The sequence below is a fragment of the Mauremys mutica genome, chromosome 2 (assembly GCF_020497125.1).
Source record: "Mauremys mutica isolate MM-2020 ecotype Southern chromosome 2, ASM2049712v1, whole genome shotgun sequence".
Classification (NCBI taxonomy): domain Eukaryota; kingdom Metazoa; phylum Chordata; order Testudines; family Geoemydidae; genus Mauremys; species Mauremys mutica.
In genome coordinates this window covers 125,038,366-125,062,226 of record NC_059073.1, presented here as the reverse complement: position 1 = coordinate 125,062,226, position 23,861 = coordinate 125,038,366, and the positions used below count along the sequence as shown (strand labels likewise).

General features: G+C 46.8%; 1 protein-coding gene across 5 annotated transcripts in view; it reads right to left on the bottom strand.

Moving 5' to 3' along the window:
* PIGN (phosphatidylinositol glycan anchor biosynthesis class N) overlaps nt 1-23,861 on the bottom strand; it is a 186,697-nt gene that overhangs the window by 131,473 nt on the left and 31,363 nt on the right. For all 5 annotated transcript variants that reach the window (XM_045003648.1, XM_045003649.1, XM_045003647.1 and 2 more), the window contains exons 4-7: nt 19,479-19,577; nt 11,691-11,797; nt 7,987-8,111; nt 4,977-5,107 (exon numbers count right to left, since the gene is read on the bottom strand). In XM_045003648.1, coding sequence (XP_044859583.1) covers nt 4,977-5,107; nt 7,987-8,111; nt 11,691-11,797; nt 19,479-19,577 — 462 coding nt within the window. The remainder of the gene's footprint in view (nt 1-4,976; nt 5,108-7,986; nt 8,112-11,690; nt 11,798-19,478; nt 19,578-23,861) is intronic.

The following is a 23,861-nucleotide window of genomic DNA, read 5'->3' as shown; positions in this document are numbered from 1 at the left end:
CGCGGTGACATACGTGCACGAAGCCATGTGGCCCAGGAGGCGGAGGCACGAGCGCACCGTCGTGGTCGGGAATGTGACGAGGTCCCGGATGATGGAGACCATCGTCTGGTGTCGAGCGCGAGGGAGACAGGCCCTGGCCACCGTGGAGTCGAGGACCGCTCCGATGAACTCCACTCGCTGTGCCGGAATCAACGTGGACTTCTCGGCGTTGATGAGAAGACCGAGACGCTGAAAGAGAGACAGAATTTCTGTCATCTGGTCCATCACGAGTTGTCGGGACTGACCTCGAACCAGCCAGTCGTCGAGATACGGGTAGACGTGTATCTGACGACGCCGGAGGGCTGCGGCCACTACCGCCATGCATTTGGTAAATACCCTCGGGGCGGTGGAGAGTCCGAACGGCAACACGGCGAACTGGTAGTGGGTGTTGTTGACCACAAACCGGAGGTAACGACGATGGGGAGGATAGATCGCGACATGGAAGTAGGCGTCCTTCATGTCGAGGGCGGCAAACCAATCTCCCGGATCCAGAGAGGGAATGATGGTCCCCAAGGTGACCATGCGAAACTTGGGCTTGAGCAGGTACTTGTTCAGCTCGCGAAGGTCCAGGATAGGACGTAGCCCCCCTTTCGCTTTGGGGATGAGAAAATAACGGGAATAGAATCCCCTGCCCCGCCTGTCTTGAGGTACTGCTTCTATGGCACCCACGCTCAACAGAGTCTGAACCTCTTGTAAGAGGACTTGCTCGTGAGAGGGGTCCCTGAAGAGGGACAGGGAGGGTGGGTGGGAAGGCGGGGGCGAAACAAATTGCAGGCGGTATCCCGACTGGACCGTTTGGAGCACCCAGTTGTCTGATGTTAATTGGGACCACGCCGAAAAGAAATGGGAAAGGCGGTTGTAAAATAACGGGGAAGGATCTGGTAGGGAGAGTGATGGGCCGTCCTCGAGCGTCCCATCAAAAGGCCTGCTTGGCCCCCTGAGGGGCCTTGGACGAGGCCTGGCCCTGGTTACGGCGGTTGCCTGAAGGACGACGGCGATTTTGGGCCGGTCGCCGGCTATTGTATGGCCGATATCGCTGCTGATAGAAGGGCCGGGAGGGCTGCTGCCTGAATGACCTGCGCTGCGTCGCCGGCGTGTGCATCCCGAGAGTGCGGATTGCAATACGGCCGTCCTTCAGGGTCTGGATCCGAGAATCCGTCTTCTCTGAAAAAAGACCCTGTGTGTCAAAAGGCAGGTCCTGCAGTGTGTATTGGACCTCCGGCGGCAGGGTGGAGGACTGCAGCCAGGCGATGCGCCGCATCGTCACGCCGGAGGCCAAGGTCCGAGCTCCGGAGTCCGCAGCGTCGAGGGCGGCCGTGATGGAAGACCTAGATGACCTCCTTCCCTCGTCCAACATCGCCGCGAACTCTTGTCGGGAGGCTGTTGGCAGGAGCTCCGTAAATTTCGCCAGGGACGCCATAATGTCGAAGACGTACCTGGCGAGGAGGACCATCTGATTGGCGATCCGCATCTGCAGACCGCCAGCGGAATAGACCTTACGGCCTAGTAGGTCCATACGCCACGCGTCCTTCGATTTGGGCGCAGGGGCAGGCTGGCCGTGTCTCTCCCTATCATTGACCGATTGGACGACCAACGAGTCCGGGGTCAGGTGAGTATATAGATGCTCATAGCCCGTGGGAGGGACAGAGTATTTGCGTTCCACCCCACGGGCCGTAGGAGGGACGGACGCAGGTGTCTGCCATAGTGTGGTGGCATTCTTTTGAATTGTTCTCACGAATGGCAGTGCGACGCGCACTGGAACCTCTGCCCCAACGACATTCGTGATGGGGTCCTCGTCCTCCTGGACCTCCGCTATTGGTAGAGCCATAGACGCCACCACGCGGCGAAGTAGGTCCTGGTGCGCCTTCAAGTCTATGGGTGGAGGCTCCTTGGACGACGCTCCGGCCACCGCCTCGTCAGGTGAGGACGAGGAGGATAAGCCCTGGATGACCGCCTCCGACGAAGGGTCCGCTGCCTGCTCGTCAGGAGGGTCAGGCTGCGCGTGCCCCTGGGGTTCAGGTGGTATGGAACCCCCGCCTGGTGGCGAAGGGGCCAGTCGGCTGAGTGTCGCCTCCGGTACCCTGCGTTCGGACGCGAGGGCTCTCGGGGGGAAGGGCACCCCCTGAGCCTCATACTGGGCCCAGGGAACCCAGAAGCCCCACGGCTGTGCCCCTTGAGGATGGCCCTGTGGGGTGGGCGGCAGGTGTCCGTAGCCCTCCGTCCTGGAAGCGACCGACGCGGGGCGGGATGGCCATGGAGGTGCCGAGGCGCTGGCGGAGTGCGCCGCCGCATAAGGCAGACCGTGCCCGGATGTCAGCGAAGAGCGATGCTGTTCCGCTCGGTACCGGGATGGCGACCGGGAGCGACGTCCGTCACGGTGCCGGGAGCTCGACCGGTGCCGGGAGCTCGACCGGTGCCGGGAGCTCGACCTGGACTGAGACCTGCGGTGCCGGGAGCGCCCACGCGAGTCGCGGTGCCGGGAACGGTGCCGGGACTGAGACCTCTGCCGGTGCCGACGTGATGGCGACCTGGACCTCGTGCGACGCCGGGAGTACGACCGGTACCGCGATGACGAGCGGTACCGGGACTGCGACCGACGTTTCGACGGCGATCGGTACCGCGATGGCGAGCAGTGCCGAGATCGGGAGCGACAAGACGGAGATCTGCCATGGGACCGGGAACGTGACCGGGACCGCCGTCCATGTCGCCTGTCCAGAGAGGGCGGCCGGGTCATTCTGGCCGGCTTTCCCGCCGACACGACAGCCCGCACCGGCGGTGCCGGGGGCCGGAGGCTCGGTGCCTCTATGAGCTGAATCAGCTCACGCGCCTCAGAGAATGTCTCCGGCGTCGAAGGCAGCCGGGGCTCAACCACGGTCGATACCGGGGAGCGTGGCGGCGCCGGACTCGACAGGCCTTGCGGCGCCGGAGTCAAAAGCCCGGTGCCCAACTTGCGCACGGTCACCGCTGGGGCCGCAGGTGGCGCAATCGTTTTCGCCGAGTCCTCAGCGCGGGCCTGGGCAAGCGCCTTCGCCAGCTTGTGTCTCTTTGAAGGCAAAAGCGAGCGGTGCCGGGACTTCGTAGCCGCTTTCTGAGGCTGTGGTGCCGCGGAGCCTGAGCGGCTCGGCGCCGCCGGTGTGCTCTGCACCGAGGAAGCTCGCGGTGCCGGCGCGGACGGTGCCGGGGGCTGGAGCGACGCTTCCATCAGTAGCTGCTTTAAGCGGATATCCCGCTCTTTTCGAGTTCGCGGTTTGAAAGTGGAACAGAGTGAACACTTATCTGTTCTATGTCCTTCGCCCAGGCAGCGGAGGCAGGCGTCGTGTGGGTCTCCGACAGGCATAGGCCTCTGGCACGCTGCGCAGGGCTTAAAGCCCAGTGCCTTGGGCATGAGCCCGCACCGGGGGAGGCAAAGGGGGAAAAACCCCCCTTTTACCTTACCTAACACTAACTATCTAACTAAGAAACTGTAAAAACTAATCACTAAACTAACTATATACAAACAAGAAGCGAGAGCTAGGGTTGTGGAGGACAGAGAGCACTCCACAGTTCCAACTGGCCGTCACGGGCAGTAAGAAGGAACTGAGGAGCGGACGGGCCGGCTGGGGTATATATTCAGCGCCATAGTGGCGCCACTCCAGGGGGCACCCAGCCGGCCCGCCGGAGTTGCTAGGGTAAAAAAGTTCCGAGATGCCGTGCACGCGCGGCGCGCACACACCTAACTGGAATGCATAGGAGCAATCACTCGAAGAAGAACAGAATCTTCCTTCGAGAGGATTAACCTTACCTCAGAATTACAGAATGCTAATGGTAATCATTTTTCTGCCATACTTCCAATTGGACGCACATAGGACTGGCCCAGTGAACGCTCAAGTAAACCCACATTCTGCATCCCAAACACAACTAAGTAGTAACATATAAAACCAAGAGATTGATTCAAATTGCAGTTTTTCTTTTGTATGAAGAAAAGATATTTTCCACATAGTGCCAGCTTGATACACAAACCTCACTTGTGATATTTGGCAACAAAAATACAACATAGTACTCAATTTGATTACATTTCTGAAACCAGATGATTCTTTGCTTGAATGGACTATTCATAACAAGAGAAAACCTTAGAGGAGAGCACACTCTCCCTTTACACTTTTTAGTTTACGCTCCTCCTCAGAAGGCTATTAGACGATACAGATGCTTTTTGGAAGAAAGATTCTTTACTGGAAAGTTGCAATTTCTTTCCCCTGGAAGTCTGACTGTCACCATAGTGGTACATTTGACCCAGGTCCTCCAAAAAGAAAGACTAAAGTTTCTCTGAATCTCATATTCCTACACTACAGCACAACTGCTGCCAAGACCTTAGACTGGTAAAATGTACCTCCTTTTTGGCAGCTGACATGATTATTTTATGGTAATTAATTTTGTTGGGGGGGGTGTCATATTTTATCAATCTTTAAGAGAGCATATCGCCAAGCTTTTTCACACATAAGATGAACGTGCCCTTTGGTGTAACTGATAACAACATGTATTAATAGGACTTTCACCACACAAAATATTTTAAGTAGAAAATGTGAAGTGATCAGAGGACATATGCATTAACATAGCTTTTCATATGCAACTGGAAATTAAGGCTAGGTTTGTCCCCTTTAGTTGACAGGACAGTTTTTGACTTTCACAGAAAGGTCGGAGACTCATTTAAATGGAAATTCCACTACAGTAAACTCTCCCTCTCCATCAGTCCTGAACTCCATCACTCCAGAATCTTCTCCTCCTCAGCCAAAGTTGCAGTGAGTCATTTGGCCCTGTACAAAATTAAGCACCTGGCACAGTGGAGGCAGCAGAGCTTTCATGGTGAGTGAAGCCCTCAAATCTGCTCATATTCTAAATAATCAGAAACTTGCCAATAATCTCAACTGCTAAATAACTTTAGAGATTTTAAAAAGTGTCACCCCAATCTGTCATTCCATGGTCAGAAGTTAAGATAAAGGCAGTTTTTCCATCGTTTCCATAAAAATCCTCAAGCATTGAGACAATGTCGTTTATGCCTTCATCAACTTTTCTGATATTGTCCTTGTATTCTCTATAACAAAGGAAAAAAAATATATTATTTGACTTACTGTGACCTCTGAATTACAGATGGCAGAATACACTGTATATGATAGATTACCCATTGTCATTAAGGCAAGCCTCTTGATTAGGGCCAACTTCATGATTTACATGGCCTCAAGCTGTCAAAGGGAATCTAGAGGTGCCTCTCACTTAGCTTGTTAAGGTAGGCATTTAGCTTGCATTTCTTTTGTAACCAATCCTGACATTATGCCTCATTACTTGCGGTCACTTTAAATTTTTCTCTTCTTTCTGTAGTTAATAAACTTGTTTCACTGTTTTATCTAACCAGTGTGTTTTGATTAAAGTGTGTGGGAAGCTCCATTTGGGATAACAAGGCTGGTGCATATAATTTTCCATTGATGAAATGATGGACTTTATATGTGCTTGCATTGTTCAGTAAGGTGCTGGGCAATACAAGATGCACATTTCTGGGGACAAATCTGGGACTAGAGAATCTGCTGGTGTTCTTCTGCAGTGTAATTCATGAGTGGCTAGCTAATAGCACTCAATACTGTGCAGTTGGAAGCAAGTTTCATGCTGGAGCCTGTGTGTTAACTGATCCAGAGTGGCTGTTCACCAGTAAGGCAATGTAAAAGGCATCCCAGATTGGAGAGCTGAGAATAGCTATTCAGCAATCCAGATTGCACCTGTGTAATGTTACAAATAACTATAGATACATCTCACAATGATTATTAGTCTTGATAAGTTACAAGCTTTCTGTAGATACCTTACATGTTACTCCTTATGGATAAGTACCCTGCAAGACATGTGTTTGGTGCAGTGCCTTTGTCCACTCTGAGATAATAGTTGTTTGCAAAGAACAACATTTGGCAGGTGGTCTCCATGTCACAATAATTTAAAGGTGAACTGCAAACCTTTAAAGAATAAAAGTTTTAAAAGAGCCCAATGTATTAACACAGCAATTGTAGACTTACACGTGAAAATTTTAAAATTCTTTTTTTAAGTTACTATACATATCAATAATTGATTTCATGATGTAGTGCTTGTCTTCAGATTTTGGTGAGCCATGGATTCTGTGGGCCCCAAACACCCTTGTGTGTCTGATGGTTGGCCATAAATCAATAATTTTTAAGGGGGGGAAGCCACAATGACTAGCTTAGCACCAACCAATCAATTCACATTTTTCTAAAAGACTAGAAAGTATATCCTTTTAAAATAAAAACAGAGAGGAGCACGAACACTTTGATTTAGAGGGCTCACAGTAATGTGGTTTGCCTGCTTCAAAGGTTAGCCCAATTCCTTGCACTGTCTCAGGTGGAAAAGGGAAACACAGAACTCAAGAGAAAAATCAATGGGATTGTCATAAATTTTGCTTCAAAATGTTTTTGTAATGATGTATGGCCTTAAAACTTTTTCTTTTTTCAATTGTCAATCCAAAAAACTCTGCAGTTCACCTACAGTAAGGCTGCAATATCAGCCTTGTTATTTCTGGATTTCCTGTTTAGTGTGGAATTAAGATGGACTCTGAACTTCATTTTGGGCAAAAGGAAAAACAAAATCTGCAAAGTTTGCTACTGTCCTTGATAATTAGAATTAAGAGATGTATGGTGTGACCCTAAAAACCCCACAATGTCAACTAGGCAACTCTATAACAGCAACTCCTAACAAGCCAGAAAAACTCACTACAACTAGCACACCACTTTCATGGTATTTATCCGTGAAGATATCATGTGAGGTCTTAAATGAAGGCCGGTGTTAAACTGGTTATGAATATTGTTGTAAGATGTACCTACAGATGATATTTAAGGAGCTGTATATCTATTGAAAATATATGTTTTGAAGTCTGTCACCAATCAAAGAGAAAAACAGGGTTCTTTCAGACAGGAGATAAGATGTGTATCTCCCTGTAAAATGTAAATTAAGCACTGTAAACCAACACAATGAAAGCCTTATTTATATATGGAGTCAACAGGAAAGGAGCACAGCAGAAAATGAACCACCTGGGGTTGCCCTGTCTCTGAGGCAGACAATGACTTTGAGGAATACAAGTGGAAAGCAAAAAGGCATCCTTTTATCCTGCACTACAGGAAGTAATCAAGACATTGTGATTACATTAATGAAAACAGGATCCCAACTTGTCCTGGTTGGAAGCACTGTAAAAGACACTTGGGTGAGACAGACTTCCTTAGACAGAAGATAAGCTTCTTAATTTAATCTCTAGAGAGTGTGTTAAGATTTTGTTTTACATGTAACATTTCTATTTCCATTATCATTACTCTCTATCTCTTGAATCTTAACCTTTGATGATAAACTTCTTATTGTTTTCACTAGAAATCTATTTCAGTGCTTTGATGTTAAATAGTACCTGATTTGGAGCTGAATCATCCAAAGCAGTTGTGTACTGTTCCCTTGGGGATAGCCAACCTGGTATTTCTGAGAGGGTTCAAGTGCATAAGGGGCTGACTACTACAGAGAAATGCTTCAAAGGGGCTAGGGACTAGGATGCAGCTATTGTTAATCTGCAAGGCAAAGACAGGGCTGGCATAGCCCAGAGAAAATTGTTTAGGTGCTAACAGACAGGAGGTGTCAGGGAGCCAGCAAATCTCCCTCTTGCTGGAGGCAGGGAGGAACAAGGTGAATCTCAGTCCTTGGCAGCCTGAGAACAGTCAATTATGCTAATATATCTGTATATGCTACAGTAGCTATATGCAAATTAATGAAAACTTAAAGGTTAATTTTTCATGGCAACTTAAAACTTTGCCCCTTGTAAAACTGCAAGCCCTTTATGTGGATTGGTAAATATTGTTGCAGAGAAAAAGTTGACTTAGGACAAAAAAATGTTGTGTGTTAAATACTAACAAGAAAGTTATATTTAGCATGTCAAATTACCTGGAGTTTGGCCGATGAGCATGTCCATTTGTGTCTATCCCTAGCAAATGCAGGAACAGAACTACTTTTTCTTCATTTATTTTAGAGAACAATGTTTGATTACTTCTGGCAGCTTGGAAGAAGTTCTATAGGGAAGAAACCATCAAAAGGTTATTCTGAGAACTATGGAAAAAAAGGAGACAGCTATTAAAATGCAGATTTTATTTAATGTTTGTATCAGAGGAGTTGTATTGTGCAAAACTATGAAACAGCAAATTAATTACTATGTAATTCTGCTTATCTGAAGATACTATTCCAGTAAAATTTTCACTGCTGGGGCTCACCGAGAGCAAGACTGGCAGAAATCTTCCAGTTCTTAAGCTTTTACGGTCCCTATGATCAGTGATAGCAGGTAGGATTGTGAGCTATCCTTTCCTTCTTTCTTTTGCATTGGTGGTCACACACTATACTGAGCTTAACTGCTGCTTTGTAACCTTCCACTTATTTCTTGATATGAAGTGGGAAACACAGACATCCCAAAGAAGAGTGAGAAATGACTCTTCCTAAATGACCATTATTAAAGTAAATGTTGGTGTTAGCTGTCACATGACCATTATTTTTGCATTCTAAACAGCAAACTCAAACAAGGAACATCCCAAACACAAGAAAAATTCTAGGAAGTGGGATGATTTGGGTTCTCCTACTTTGGAAACAGGTTTTGCAGGACTGACATACCAAAACATGGTTCATCTCCAGAGACCAAATCAAAGCAACAGTGTTTTGTAAATGTATGGAGTGTGGAACATGCATCTGCCTTGCATATGTCTGAACAGAGACTTCCCTGAGGCATGAACTGGAATCCATTCTGTCTCAGAACAAATGAGCCTTGGCATGGCCATCTGGTTTTACCCCAGCCATATTACAGTAATGTGAAACGCAATCGGACAGCCATTTTAACGTGATCCTCTTAGTGAGACTGCACTGCCCAGGGAAATAGTGTCAAATGAAACAAGAAGCTGGGTAGACTTTCTAAGGGTTTTTGTCTAAGAAGCAGAGGGTTTCTCAAACAGGGGTCACCGCTTGGGTAGGGAAAGCCCCTGGCGGGCCAGGCCGGTTTGTTTACCTGCCCTGTTCGCAGGTCCAGCCGATCGTGGCTCCCACTGGCAATCAGCCAGGCCAATAGGAGCTGCTGGAAGTTGCGCAGGCCGAGGGACTTACTGGCCGCCGCTTCCAGCATCTCTCATTGGGCTGCCCCCTGGGTTCTCAGCTCCCACTGTGAGGCAGGTTGTGCCTGCCTAGTTCCCTCGAGACTCCCAGCTCCCCACTGGGTTGCTGCCTGGGCTCCCCCCACAGGCAGTCCAGCTGCACCATGCCTCCCGGCTTCCCGCTGGAAGCCCTTAAATTGGCAGGGGTTTGAAATGAAAGGCAGCCAGAAAGAAGGCTGGTGGAAGCCTAAGAGAGACCTTGTGCTTGTAGGCAGGCAGCTACTGGTGTCAGGGCTCTGAACAAAAGCTGCATAGCACAAAAACACCCAAGATTACAGGCAGGAGCGGCGCCAGGGTTTCTGGCGCCTAAGGCAGAATTTGGGGGGCGGCATTTTGTGCGGTCCCCACGGGGCGCGTGGGAGCTTCCGGTTCCGCTCCCATCGCGCCGCCGAAGAAGGACCCTCCGCCGAAATGCCGCATGCGACAGCGGCAGTCATTGAGCTGCTCAACTGCCTGCCACTGTCTTCCGCGGCACGTCGGCAGAAAGTCCTTCTTCGGCGGCGTGACGGGAGCAGAACTGGCAGCTCCCACGCGCCCGTGGGGACCGCACAAAATGCCGCCCCCCGAATCCTGGCACCCTAGGCGACCAACTAGGGTCGCCTAATGGAAGCGCTGGCCCTGATTACAGGGCAAGCAGTGACAGAACCCATTACTGGTCTGAATGGTCCCCAAAATATTACACCCACTCACTTAAATCTGCATATAAGTGGCATTATTATATAGTCTGCTCCTAAGTCCTTAATCAAGAAAACTATAACTGAAATCACTGGGTATTTAAAACATGAAACAAACAATAATATATATTGAATAGGGACACTGTAACTGATGGAATGCTTCGTTTGCCTGCTTTCTACAAACAAATTCTTGCAGGGGTCCACCTGCACATATTTGATTGCAGGATCAGAACTCTTGCAAGGACTTCCAGACCACAGCTGCACTACCAGTGCTATATTTGAACGTAGGAAAGAGAAAGCCTGCTTTTATGACTTAAAAAAAATAAATCAAGTACAAGGCAAATTTAAGTTTCAAATTCCTGAAATTAAAAAATTCTTTAAAAAGTGGATAACGTTTCAAGGCAAATCCTTTCAAGGTCTAATTAGCCAGAATGCCATCTGAAAAGAAGGAAATATAGACCTGTGGTTTTCTCTTTCGTTAGCTGAGTTCCCATGAAATTTAAAAAATCTCAGAGAAAGTCTGATGGTGGGGGGAGGCGGGGAGAGCGACGATATACCAGCAAATACTGATTTATAATGAAAAACAGTTACCAACAATTTTCTGGACACTCTTTTCTGCAACTTGGCAGTCACCACATTGACATTCAGTCAATCTAATAATATGGAACAGGGTAGAGAAGAGGAGCCATGCAGCTTTGAAGAAGTGTTAATTTTCCAGATTTAAAGTTTTACATGCATTCATATGTAAGAGCAGGGAAAGCGTGTTGAGTGTGGTACTAAGGAAGTGTAACAGGAACAGGAAGGAAGGCTTATTTTACAAGTTCTGGGGTGCACATTCCATCTAGCTTTGTGTGTACATTACTTGACATTGCACAGTCCGAAATCAATGCAGGGTTACACATAAGTGTTACAACAAAGATAGGCAAGAGTTAACGCTTCACAGTTTTGCAAAAAAGTGGGTTAGAATTTTTAATTCAGGTTCACCTTCTGAATTATTTATTAATACATTAGTTGCACATATTAACAAAATATATAATGTTATCAAATGGATTAGTTACAATAACAGAACTTCTCATAAGTCATAACTATGTGGATTTCGTTGAAAGAGTATATATGCCTGTTTAATATAGAATGTAAAATTTCAAGCACCATAGCTCTATTAAAGTTTCTCAAATTTTTCTGAATTAATGAATTTCTAATTGAAACTTTGATAATTACTTCATTGATTTTTCCTATCAATGTTTTCATTTGAGAGCCAGAATACTGTAGATTTGTAATATGCTTTTCTTTTTAAAAAATTAAATCAGCTGGTGATCAGAAAAAAGTAAAAATTCTTCTAATTAAGGAGAATGGAAAAGGCATTAAGTCATTAATACAACCTTAACCAACAATCAATGAATTTACATTGAAATACCCATCTGTTAAAGTATTCAGGAAAGTGATGTGAACAATGGAAATAAATTAATCCACCCATAGTGAAATAGGCAGATAACTCGCTATCTTGTAAAATGTGTTAAATATTTGAATGATCAACTGGAATCACTCCTGCATTTTTAGTAGTTTACGGTTCTGTGTCATATGTCATTGCAAAAGATATTCTGTGTCATGTCATTGCAAAAGATATGCAGTAGGAGAAACAGTTTTTTAAAACTGGCTTTAGAAAAAGCACTAGAAAGTTTACTGCAAGGAGCAGTCTTACACTGACAAGGGTATTTTCTTCTATTGCCCAGTTGCAACTTGTGTCTATAATGCATAAGTGATATAAAACAGAGAAATATTTATTCACCTTAACATGGTCAAAAACCCAAGTGTCTAGTTTAGTTGCATCTTGTGCTCCAAAGTCTTCCTTTTCTGCAGTGTAACAGTATGTATAAACGTGATCCCCACTGGCACCTGCAAAAACAATACAGATGCAATATTGGGTGGAAGCAAGAAAATTAAACTTTTTTTCCTTAATAAAAAAATATAGATTGCATGTTAAAATACAGGACGCAAGGGTGAAAAATATCGATAAACCTATACAAAGACAAGAAAAGAGATTAGAAAGAAGAAAATGCCTCTTGAATAATCTTAATTTGCTCCTCATTTTATGTTCTATTGTTTCTTGAGTTGTATAACTATTCTCTTATCAGCCAGTGTATCGATAGTACCAACGTCAGAGATGTCCTTATGCCTGAAGTTCCTTCAGTTCCTGGGAGGAAATAATGTTTGGAAAAGCAAAAATTGAGTGAAATACAATCCAATTTTATCAAAATGAAATGGGCAATATAGAATTTATTAGAAAAACAAGAGTTTGGAAAAAGGCTTGTCTACATGAACACTTAATTCATGGTAAACTGGGGTATAAATCTACCTCACGCTAGCCTGCCATGCACTAAACAGTATGCCTATACATGGAGATGGGGATATGATTCCCAACTCCAGGAGACTAATTCACTTCGGAAGTGAATTAAACTAAACAGAATTAAGGACATTTTACTTCTGAATGAGAGAATGTACACACAGGGGTTTAATGCAGTTTAATTAATCCACTTCTAATTCACACCTTTAGTTAATTTGGATTAACCTTCCTCAGCACCCCTATCTAGACAGCCCCTAAGGCCTTGTCTACACTACAAGACTATTTCGAATCAACTTAGTTCGAATTTGTGGATTCGACCTTATGAAGTCGAATTTGTGTATCCATACTAAATACACTAATTCGAATTTCTGAGTCCACATTCACGGGGCCAGCGTCGACTTTGGAAGTGGTGCACTGTGGGAAGCTATCCCACAGTTCCCGCAGTCCCCGCTGCCCATTGGAATGCTGGGTAGAGCCCCCAATGCCTGCTGGGGGGAGAAATGTGTCGAGGGTGGTTTTGGGTAAGTGTCGTCATTGAACCGTCAATCACAACCTCCCTCCCTCCCTCCGTGAAAGCGCCTGCGGGCAATCTGTTCGTGCACTTTTCTGCTCAGTGACAGCGCGGACGCCACAGCACTGCAAGCACGGAGCCCGCTGCGATCATCGCCGTTTTCTCCTCCTCGCACTTTATCGTCCACCTCTTCCACAGTCAGCTGCTGAGAAATTGAGCTACTTTTCAATGGTGCTGCAAGCACTAGGGGACCATAGGGGACGTTTTACAAACATCAACGTCGGGTGGCCGGGCAAGGTTCATGATGCGTGCGTTTTCAGGAACTGTGGGCTGCTCAGACGCCTGCAGGAAGGTAGTTTCTTCCCGGACCACGAAATAACTGTTGTGGATGTGCAGATGCCTATAGTCATCCTCGGGGACCCAGCCTGCCCGCTAATGCACTTGCTCATGAAGCCCTATACAGGCGCCTGGGACAGCGACAAGGAACTCTTCAAATACCAGCGAGCAGCGTGACCTGTGACTGTTCAGTTTCTTTACAGAGAAGCTGAACCTGCCCCTGTTTCTTTACCCGGTTACTGTTGACTCTCCTCTTCGGTTACATACCCCGTTCACCCCGTTACCCCCACTTCCAGCACACGTGTAAAAATAAAATACATGTCCCATTATTACTTAACAAAGGTTTCTTTATTCATGACTTTTCGTGAAAGGGTTGAAACTGGGACGCAGGCTGTGCTGGGTAGGATGTGCGGTGATGTAAAGACCGCCTCTAAACTCAAGGAATGACAGGCTCCTGCTCCTAGAGCGGTCCGCAGTGCCGGAATGCTTCTTTCAACGGAGCCTGCCATCCCTCTTTTTCGAATTCTATGTGCGGGGGGATATGTGACCTTGTGGCGGAGGAGGACGGATACAGATTCCTCTGCTGCGTGACTCAGCGGTCCAGGACAAGGACCGCTGTATAAGATCTGTAACCGCCCTCCCCCGCTACAAAGTCACATCCCCCCCGCCCACACAGAACCTGGAAACCACCTCCCATACCGACCATGGTGCCTACTGACTGCACCGTGTGTGTGACCCGCTGCTGATCCTGCCCCCGTGTCTGTACCCTGGGAAAGGTGACTGTCCTATGCAATTAACCACCCCCTTCCCCACGCCCCCCATTCGAACACAGTCTTCTTTGAAAAAACATAACGGAAACAGTAATTAACAGCAAAGCATTTTTATTAATTAAGTAGACAGTTAGGGGATGGGACTGGGATTGGGACTACTGTGAGTCTGGAAGTGAAGGACTTCGGTAAATGTAGGGTATGAGAGCTTTTGGGTACTTGAGCACTGTGCTGTGGTGCAGTGACAGTATTCACGTCCCCGGCCGCCCCTCCTCCTGATTATTTTCGGTGAGGGGGGTATGGGACTTTGTGGCGGGGGAGGGCGGTTGCAGATACACTGCAGGGGGGCTCTGTCCTCCTGCGGTCCTGCAGAACATCCACAAGGCGCCTGAGCGTGTCCGTTTGCTCCCTCACTAGTCCAAGCATTGTTTCAGTCGCCTGCTTGTCTTCCTCACGCCACCTCTCCTCCCGTTCGCTGTGTGAGCGCTGGCACAGAGAGACGGTCTCCCTCCACTGGCTCTGCTGGTCCGCCTCTGCTAGGTAGCAGCCCATACGTTCCTCGAACATCTTGTCCCTTGTCTTTTTCTTTCGCCGCCTAATCTTCGCCAGCCTCTGCGAGGGGGATGCTGTGGCAGGTCTGGAGACAGTGGAAGCTGTGAGATGGGAAACAGGGAGTGAATTCCTTGCAAAGATACATTTTTGCAAACAATTAACTGAGTCTAGGCTGTCTCTGTGAATTCTGGGTTGAGACCCCTGTGCCTGCTGGGGCAGAAATCATTTTCGCGGTGGATTCTGGGTAAATGTCGCCAGTCATTCCTTCCTCCGGGAAAGCAACGGCAGACAATCATTTCAAGTCCGTTTTCCCAGAATTGCCCTGGCATACGCCATAGCGTGGCAACCATGGACACTGTTTTGCCTTTTGTGTATGTCACCGTATGTGTACTAGATGCCGCTGACAGAGGCGGGCCAGCAGCGCTACACAGCAGCATGCTTTTGCTTTTGCATGACAGCAGAGATGGTTATCAGCCATATTGTACCATCAACCATACCATAAATTGGTAATAAGATGGTAATAAGATGGGCATGGTTACCTGTCCTTTTGCACTGCACCATTTGCTGCTGTCATAAGTGCCCCTGGCCGAGCAGCCAGGGGCGCAAAAGCAAAAATTGGGAATGACTCCCTGAGTCAATCCCTCCTTTTTGGTATCTAAAAATAGAATCAGTCCTGCCTAGATTATGGGCAAGTGTACTAGAGAACCACTGTATCATAGAACCAGAGAGCACAGCTGCTCTGTGTCTGATCCTGCATAAATTATGAACTGTATGCTATTCACAGGGGGTGCTCCTGCAACAACCCCTCCTGTTCATTCCGTTCTTACCCCAGCCTTCCTGGGCTACCATACCATTGTCCCCCCACTTGTGTGATGAAGTAATAAAGAATGCAGGAATAAGACACAGTGACTTGTTTGTGAGAAATGAGTGGAAGGAAGCCTCCAGCTGCAATGATAGTCCAGGCAGGACATTAAGGAGTGTGGATGAAGGAGCCCATCATCCCTCTGCTAGTCCAGGGGCAACTGAATCTTTTATTTACAATGAAGGGTGGGGGCTGATGGAGCTCAGCCCCCTGTTGCAATGATGAGGACAGTTACCAGCCATATTGTACCATCAGCCATCAAAAATTAGGGACAGGCGCCCTTGACTGACCTTACTGATACTAGTCGGCATGGTTACCAGCCCTTTTGCACTGCCCCATGTGCCAATAGGCTGATGATGAGGATGGATTTCCATCTTTTTGTACCATCAGCCATCCATAGCGTGGGGGGAGCAAGGATGTTGGTGTTGAGTGCTGCACCATCGCGTCTATCTGCAGCATTCAGTAAAGATAGGGTGACATGTAAAAGAGTCAACAGAGGATTGTTTTCACTTCTGGTGGTGGGTGGGGTGTGTGCGCAAATTGCCGAACTATGCCCTGACCCACCGCAGACACTGTGTTTGACCCTAGAAGCATTTGGAGCTCATCCAAGAATGCAAATACTTTTCGGAGACAGCAGGAACTGTGGGATACCTTGCGTCCTCATTCCCCCCTCCCTCCATGAGCGTCCATTATATTCTTTGGCTTTCCGTTACGCTCGTCACGCAGCTGCGTGCTGAGTCTGTGCTATGCCGTCTGTTCGTAGATTTCTTAAAAATACTTTGGACCAGGCGTAAAATTACAGTAATTACCCTAATTAGATGCAGGAGTCTCCGAGCGAGATCACCCTGAGGAGGGTCACTGAAGGAGATAGAGAGCGCATGCTGCGTGAAAGCTAGCACGAACCAGGGCCCGATGCAGCCGTGCTCGGGGAGGCAGTGCTCCCTGAGTTCCTCATGAAAGCCTTGCGCGGAAAACTGTGCTACCACGGAGCACCCAATAAGGCAGCTCTCCCCAGGAACCTCCTGCTGATGCTTTTCGATTAACGCAAGGAGAGCTTCGTGGAGATCTCCAAGGATGATTTCTGTTCTATCCCCATATCTAGAGAGACCTCCTTTTCACACAGTTAAGATTCCTGTTATATTAAGAATAAAAGTTAACATGGTTACAGCACTTACCGACTGCTCCTTCCCCTGATTCAGGGTCCGGGTTAATGGCCGGGGAGGGTTGTTGGGGGATCTCCGTGACGGTGATGAATAGATCCTGGCTGTCGGGGAAACCAGCGTTGTAAGCGCTCTCGCCTGCCTCGTCCTCCACAAACCCTTCCTCATCTTCCCTGTCCGCGAACATCACCGAGGAACTGGCCGTCGACACTGTCCCATCGTCAGAGTCCACGGTCACTGGTGGGGCAGTGGTGGCAGGCTCCGTAGCGTCCGTTTGCCGCTTTGATTTTTTGGTAGCCTTGTATGGGGTCCTTGATTTTCACGCGGCGCTGCGTTGCATCCCGCCTGTATCCTCTGTCTCTCATGGCTTTGGAGACCTTCTCGTAGGTCTTCGCATTCCCTGTTTTGGAGCGCAGCTCCGAAAGCACAGACTCCTCGCCCCACACACCGATCAGATCGAAGAGTTCCCAGTCAGTCTATGCTGGGTCCCTCTTTCTATTCACAGATAACATGAACTCCTCTGCTGGAGAGCTCTGCATCGTTGCAGGTGCTGCGGAGCTCGCCCCGATGTCCAGCCAGGACGTCAGATTCAAAGTGCCCAGACAGGAAAATGAATTCAAATTTTCCCGGGTCATTTCCTGTGTGGCTGGTCAGAGAATCCAAGCTCCGACTGCTGTCCAGAGCGTCAACAGAGTGGTGCACTGTGGGATAGCTCCCGGAGCTACTAAGTTCGATTTGCATCCACACCTAGCCTAATTCAAGCTAGCCATGTCGAATTTAGCGTTACTCCACCTGCCGGGGTGGAGTACCAAATTCGAACTAAAGAGCCCTCTAGTTCGAATTAAATGGCTTCCTGGTGTGGACGGTTGAGCGGTTAGTTCAAATTGCCTGTAATTAAACAAAGATATAGTAGATCCCAGATGGCTCAGAGACCCCACCCTATCCAGTTTTCTGGTTTAGGACAAGTAATGCACTTTTCTGACAAGACAAGAAAAGTAATGCACTTTTCTGACAAGACAAGGAAATGTCCTGGCAAACTATATTTAAGCATTGTTGCAGATAGAGCTTTGCTAGCTAGTATTTTTCCCCTGGTTAGCTTAGATTAGAAATAGACAACCATTGTGTAGAAGTTACATTGAAATTTGGATGATCATACAAATGTTTGAAAAGTCAAGGATAACTAATTCAATTATGGAAACTATAATCTAACTCATTGATGATTATTAGGCAGCAGGCTTTTTATGTGAGTATTCTGACTACTTAGCTATAAAGCTGTCAACAAGTGGTATAAAGGACCATAGTTTGATATTTTATATTGTTAGCATATAAAACAAACATTTATAGTAAGCATTTACTTTGGGAAAATAAATACCTCCACTAATATATAAAGGTGAATTAACTCCTTAGAAACTACTTATTCCAACCCATTTCCCAGAGTTGTATATGCTCCTTAATGACTTCAGTGTGTGATTGTACCACAAGTTTCTCAAGTGATATGGTAAATAGCCATTTACCTTCTTTCTCAAACAAAGCCAGTGGAAGATAACACAGTACACTAAAACTGAATTCCACAAATCTTTTCCCAAGAACACATGGCTGCAAAAATGTAAACAATCTGCCAATGGGCTGGATGCCACATTCTCTTCCCATCCCCCCAAAACCCAAGCTTCAAGCAGAGGTCCTGGGAAAGACAGATTCCCCAGAAGAGATTATTTTGCAGCTAATCATAAAACTGTTTTTCAGATTAACGCAGAAGTGGAAAAAAGGAGGGGGGTGGGAAACCAAACTATTCTTTCTTAATCCAATCACTGAAAATAATGGGGTTCAGGCAAAGTACAATTATTGTCATCATGAAATATATTTAAAACAATTCTCTCAATTCTAAAATTATCTAGGAGGAGGCAACACTGGAGTTTACTTTATTATTCTGGTTTCATGGGTTTCAAATTTAGCTACAACAGTAGAATGTACATTCTTCTTGGGGGCTGGGGGGATTCTGCCACATCCTTTTCACAGTCCCCAGGATCCCCAATTTGTAATTCCCTCTCAATCTCCTGTTTATATTCCCTACTCTAAATCCCCAGAGCGTAGCCACCATCCTTCTGAAGAAGACCGGGTGGAATTTTCCTTAGAAGTCCCTTAATTGGCTGACACATCACTTGAGTGAAATGCAAACAATATGTAGGACCAAGCACACTGCTTCCAGTGTACTCCCAGCCTTTACCAAGCCAGGGACTGAGAGTGCAGCACTAGTAATCTAATCCTGAGCTCAAGGATAGCATCACAACACTACATGTTTGCATTTTCATATACTGTATTCCCACTTATATTTTACTAATCTAAAATAGGAGTGAGAAAACATATAGTAAATCCCATCTCCATTTAATATGGAGGCACAGGAACAACAAAATGAGGACAACGATTGTTAAACTCAGTTTCTTAATGAAAGTCATAGCTATGTCAAATTTAACAGTAATTTTTTAAATTACAGAAGTTTCAGAATTGCAACAGTATATGCAATTTTTATATCACACTCATACTGGACCTAAAAAACTACACTTGAGGCTAAATTGCACTATTAGGTAGGCAAGATTAGGAACGCATCAGAATAGACCATAAATAGTAGTGAGAAGTTATGCTCTATTTAAAGCTTGTTTTCTTTACTGGTCTGTGATGAGGAATTTTTCCACCACACTCCCAAATTAACAGGCTTCATACTAGAAAAGATGTGTTAGCATTCACTGTGTTAATAAAGTCACAACCACCATAAGCCATTGCTGGAGAATTTGATTTACCTATTGTAAAAGACCAGGACTTATCCTACTCCTCTCTGTAGTATTTCTGTAAGGTTTTGTTTTTATAATTTGTATGTAAAATGTAATTTATAATAATACAAACAAATCCCTACAGAAATACTAACTACTGATAAATCCTGCAAATACCTCTCTGACTAATGTACTTAAAAAACAAACAAACGTTTAAACCACATCATAACTACCAGTGTAGTGTTTATCAGCTAATAAGATGCACCCCATTTAAGCTTACCTTTAGCAAACATAGGTAAAATATCTGGACTTCCCCAGCTCCAAGTATATTTACTTTCATTGAAAACTGAATCAAATTCCACTGGGTTCTCCTTCCATCCTGTCAAAACAAACATTAATGTTAAAGGGGTTGTTCAGGTGTAACAGAGGGCCTGATTTGGCCCATTGTCTAAAGAGGAATAGTACTAGAAAATAGGGAACATTTTAAAGTCTTTATTATAATATTTAATAGTAAATGCTAGAGTTAAGATTACATTTGACATCCATTGTAATCCCATTTGCTTATGCTCATAAATCTGGGGGGGCTTTTTTTGCTTTGTAGTTGGTCTCTTGTGTCAATGGTTTTAGTAAGTCTAAACAACAACCATCCACTCTTTTGTCCATTAAGCAAGGATGACAAACAAAATTACTCATTTTTTTCCAAAGTAAGATAATTTAAAGACTTTATTTTGTGCACGCATAATTCAAAAGTGGTTGAACTTTATTAGTACCCATGGAAGAGTAACCTCCAGGCTAATAACTGCATTAATAAAAAAGTTATAAGTGATTGAAAGTTTGGTCTTTTCCATGTGTAGTACAAAGTTTCCACTAAGTTGAGAGCAGCGGCACAGGAGGCAGCAAACAGGGCTGCTAACAGGGGAGTTTGAGTGGGAGTTCCCATTGGAGGAGCAGGTGAGTGTCTTTGCGTCTGTTTGTGTAGTGTTTGTATCTCTCTGTAGAGGCCCGGAGGGGCAGACTGCTGAAGGGGCAGCCGAGCCCGGATAGGCTGAGCCCTGATTAGGGGGTGGAGCCAGGCTAGGAGGGGCCTATAAAAGCGGCCGCCCAGCCAGGCAGCGGCACAGCTGCGAGCAGCAGCACAGGAGGCAGCAAACAGGGCTGCTAACAGGGGAGTTTGAGTGGGAGTTCCCATTGGAGGAGCAGGTGAGTGTCTTTGCGTCTGTTTGTGTAGTGTTTGTATCTCTCTGTAGAGGCCCGGAGGGGCAGACTGCTGAAGGGGCAGCCGAGCCCGGATAGGCTGAACCCTGATTAGGGGGTGGAGCCAGGCTAGGAGGGGCCTATAAAAGCGGCCGCCCAGCCAGGCAGCGGCACAGGAGCCAGCAAACAGGGCTGCTAACAGGGGAGTTTGAGTGGGAGTTTGCAGGGGGAGGTGGAAGGGGGCGGCGCCGTGTCCCCTGTGTTTCCCTAGGTACAAGCACCAAGCGAGGCCAGGACAGCAGCAGCCATGAGCCAAGCCGCGGAGGATACACCGAGGATGAGAGCATGCAGCAGCTGCGGTATGTACCTGGTTCTAGCGGGGGACCCAGAGCAGTACTATATATGCATGAAGTGCCGCCTAATAGAGCTGCTGGAGGAAAAGATCCAGGGCCTAGAGCTGCAGGTAGAAACCCTGATAGAGAATAGAAGGGGGTTTGAGCAGCTGATGGAGCAATGGCAGGCAGTAACTGAACGGGAACGCCCAGGGGCACAGGGGGGAGCAGGGGCTAAGGCCAGTGAGGGGGGACCACCAGACGAGGACGATGGGCGGTGGAAGCATGTGACCGTGAGAAGCAGGCCGAGGAAAAGGAGAGCCAGTGAGGGGGAAATAGAGCTAAGGAACAGGTTTGAAGGTCTGGAGAATGAGGAAGGGGTACAGCAGGTGGTAGCTGACGGTGGGAGGCCAAGGAAAAAGAGACGAGCGGCCAGTCCCATAGAAAGAGGGGAGGAGTCTATGGAGACAGCACCAAGTTTGGGCCCAGGGAGGTTACAGGATGGCTTAAGGGGAACCACAAGGGATGATAGGAATGGAAGGAGCGTGCGACGAGGGGGGACGGGGGATAGGTTAGAGGACCGCACTATCCCCAGGCAAAGGCAGGTCTACGTGACTGGGGATTCCATACTGAGAAGGTTGGACAGGCCTGTGACCAGGGCCAATCCGGAGAACAGAAGGGTGTGCTGTCTACCGGGCGCTAAAATACGGGATGTGGACCTGAGGTTGAAAAGGATCCTAAGAGGAGCAGGTAAGAACCCTTTGGTCATCCTTCATGTGGGAACGAATGACACTGCTAGATTCTCGCTAGACAGGATCAAGGGAGACTATGCCAGGTTGGGTAAGACGCTCAAGGAAATTGAGGCTCAGGTGATCTTCAGTGGGATCCTACCTGTCCCTAGGGAAGGGCGCCAAAGGGGTGACAGGATCGTGACGATTAATAGTTGGCTGAGGGAGTGGTGTTACAAGGAGGGCTTTGGGATGTATGGGCACTGGGAGGCTTTTGGGGACAGACAACTGTTCTCACGGGATGGGCTCCACCTAAGTAGGGAAGGAAGTAGACTTCTAGGAGGGAGGCTGGCTCATCTGATTAAAAGAGCTTTAAACTAGACACTGAGGGGAGACGGTTGGGAGAGGTCCTGGTGCTCTCCACGCCAAATTTATACATTGGGAGTGAGAACAACAAGATAACAACAGATATAGCTAGAGGGGGACAGGCAGGTGTAAGGAAGAGGGGGGGGACGGATACTAGATCTACAGGTCATGCTGGTAGTACTGTGTCCCTACCGAGTTGGGTGAAAAGAGTGAGAGGAACCCAACAGCAAAAATTAGGATGTTTGTTCACCAATGCGAGAAGCTTAGGTAATAAAATGGAGGAACTGGAGCTCTTGGTCCGAGAATTGAAACCGGATATCGTAGGAATAACCGAAACATGGTGGAATGTTAGCCATGACTGGAGTACAGGTGTGGAAGGGTATGTGCTGTTTAGGAAAGACCGATGCAAAGGTAAAGGTGGGGGAGTAGCATTGTATATCAATAATGAGGTGAAATGTAATGAAATAACTAGCAATGCAATGGATAATACGGAGTCTGTCTGGGCAATGGTCACATTGGGGAAGAAAACTACTAGAGCCTCACCCGGGATAGTGATTGGGGTGTGCTAAAGACCGCCGGGATCTAGCATGGAGACGGATAGAGAGCTCTTTAATGTTTTTAAGGAGGTAAACACTAATAGGAACTGCTTGATCATGGGGGATTTTAACTTCCCGGATATAGATTGGAAAACAAATGCTACTAATAATAATAGGGCTCAGCTTTTCCTAGACGTGATAGCTGATGAATTCCTTCATCAAGTGGTTGCTGAACCGACGAGGGGGGATGCCATTTTAGATCTGGTTTTGGTGAGTAACGAGGACCTTGTTGAGGAAATAGTTGTAGGGGACAACCTTGGCTCGAGTGATCATGAGCTAATTCGTTTCAAAATAAATGAGAGGATAATCAATATTGCATCTGAGACTAGTTAGGGAAGTGGACTGGACTAACATATTTAGGGATCTAAAGGCAGATGACGCCTGGGGTTACTTCAGGTTGAAGTTGCAGGAGATGTCAGAGGCATGTATCCCGAGAAAGGGAAAACGGCTCGTAGGTAGCGGTTTTAGACCGAGCTGGATGAGCAAGCGTCTCAGAGGGGTCATTAAGAAAAAACAGAAAGCGTACCAGGAGTGGAAAATGGGAGGGATCAGCAAAGAAACCTACCTTATTGAGGTCAGAGGGTGTAGGGAAGCAGTGAGAAAGGCAAAGCGACGGGTGGAGATGGACCTAGCGAAGGGGATTAAAACCAATAGCAAAAGGTTTTTTAGCCATATAAATAGGAAGAAAACCAAGAAAGAAGAAGTGGGACCGCTTAAAACTTTGAACGGAGTGGAGATTAGGGATAATCTTGGAATGGCACAATATCTGAACGAATATTTTGCCTCGGTCTTCAATGAGGCTAACGAAGGGCTAAGGAATAGTGATAGAGGGACCGATGGGAATGAGGATATGGGGGTAGACATTACGGTATCGGAGGTGGAAACCAAACTTGAACAGCTTAACGGAAGTAAATTGGGGGGTCCGGATAATCTTCACCCTAGAATATTAAGGGAATTAGCGAGTGATATTGCTAGCCCGTTAGCGATGATTTTTAATAAATCTCTAAATTCGGGGATTGTACCGTTGGACTGGAGATTAGCTAATGTAGTTCCTATATTCAAGAAGGGAAAAAAAAGTGACCCGGGTAACTACAGGCCTGTTAGTTTAACATCTGTAGTATGCAAAGTCATGGAAAAAATTTTAAAAGAGAGAGTGGTTACGGAGCAGGAGGCCGATGGCAACTGGGATAGTTTACAGCATGGATTTACGAAAGGTAGATCGTGCCAAACCAACCTGATCTCCTTCTTTGAGAAAGTAACAGATTTTTTAGACAAGGGAAATGCGGTGGATCTAATATATCTGGATTTCAGTAAGGCGTTTGATACGGTACCGCATGAGGAATTACTGGTTAAATTGGAAAAGATGGGGATTGAAATGAAAATCCAGAGGTGGATAAGGAGCTGGTTAAAGGGGAGACTGCAGAGGGTAGTACTGAAAGGGGAACTG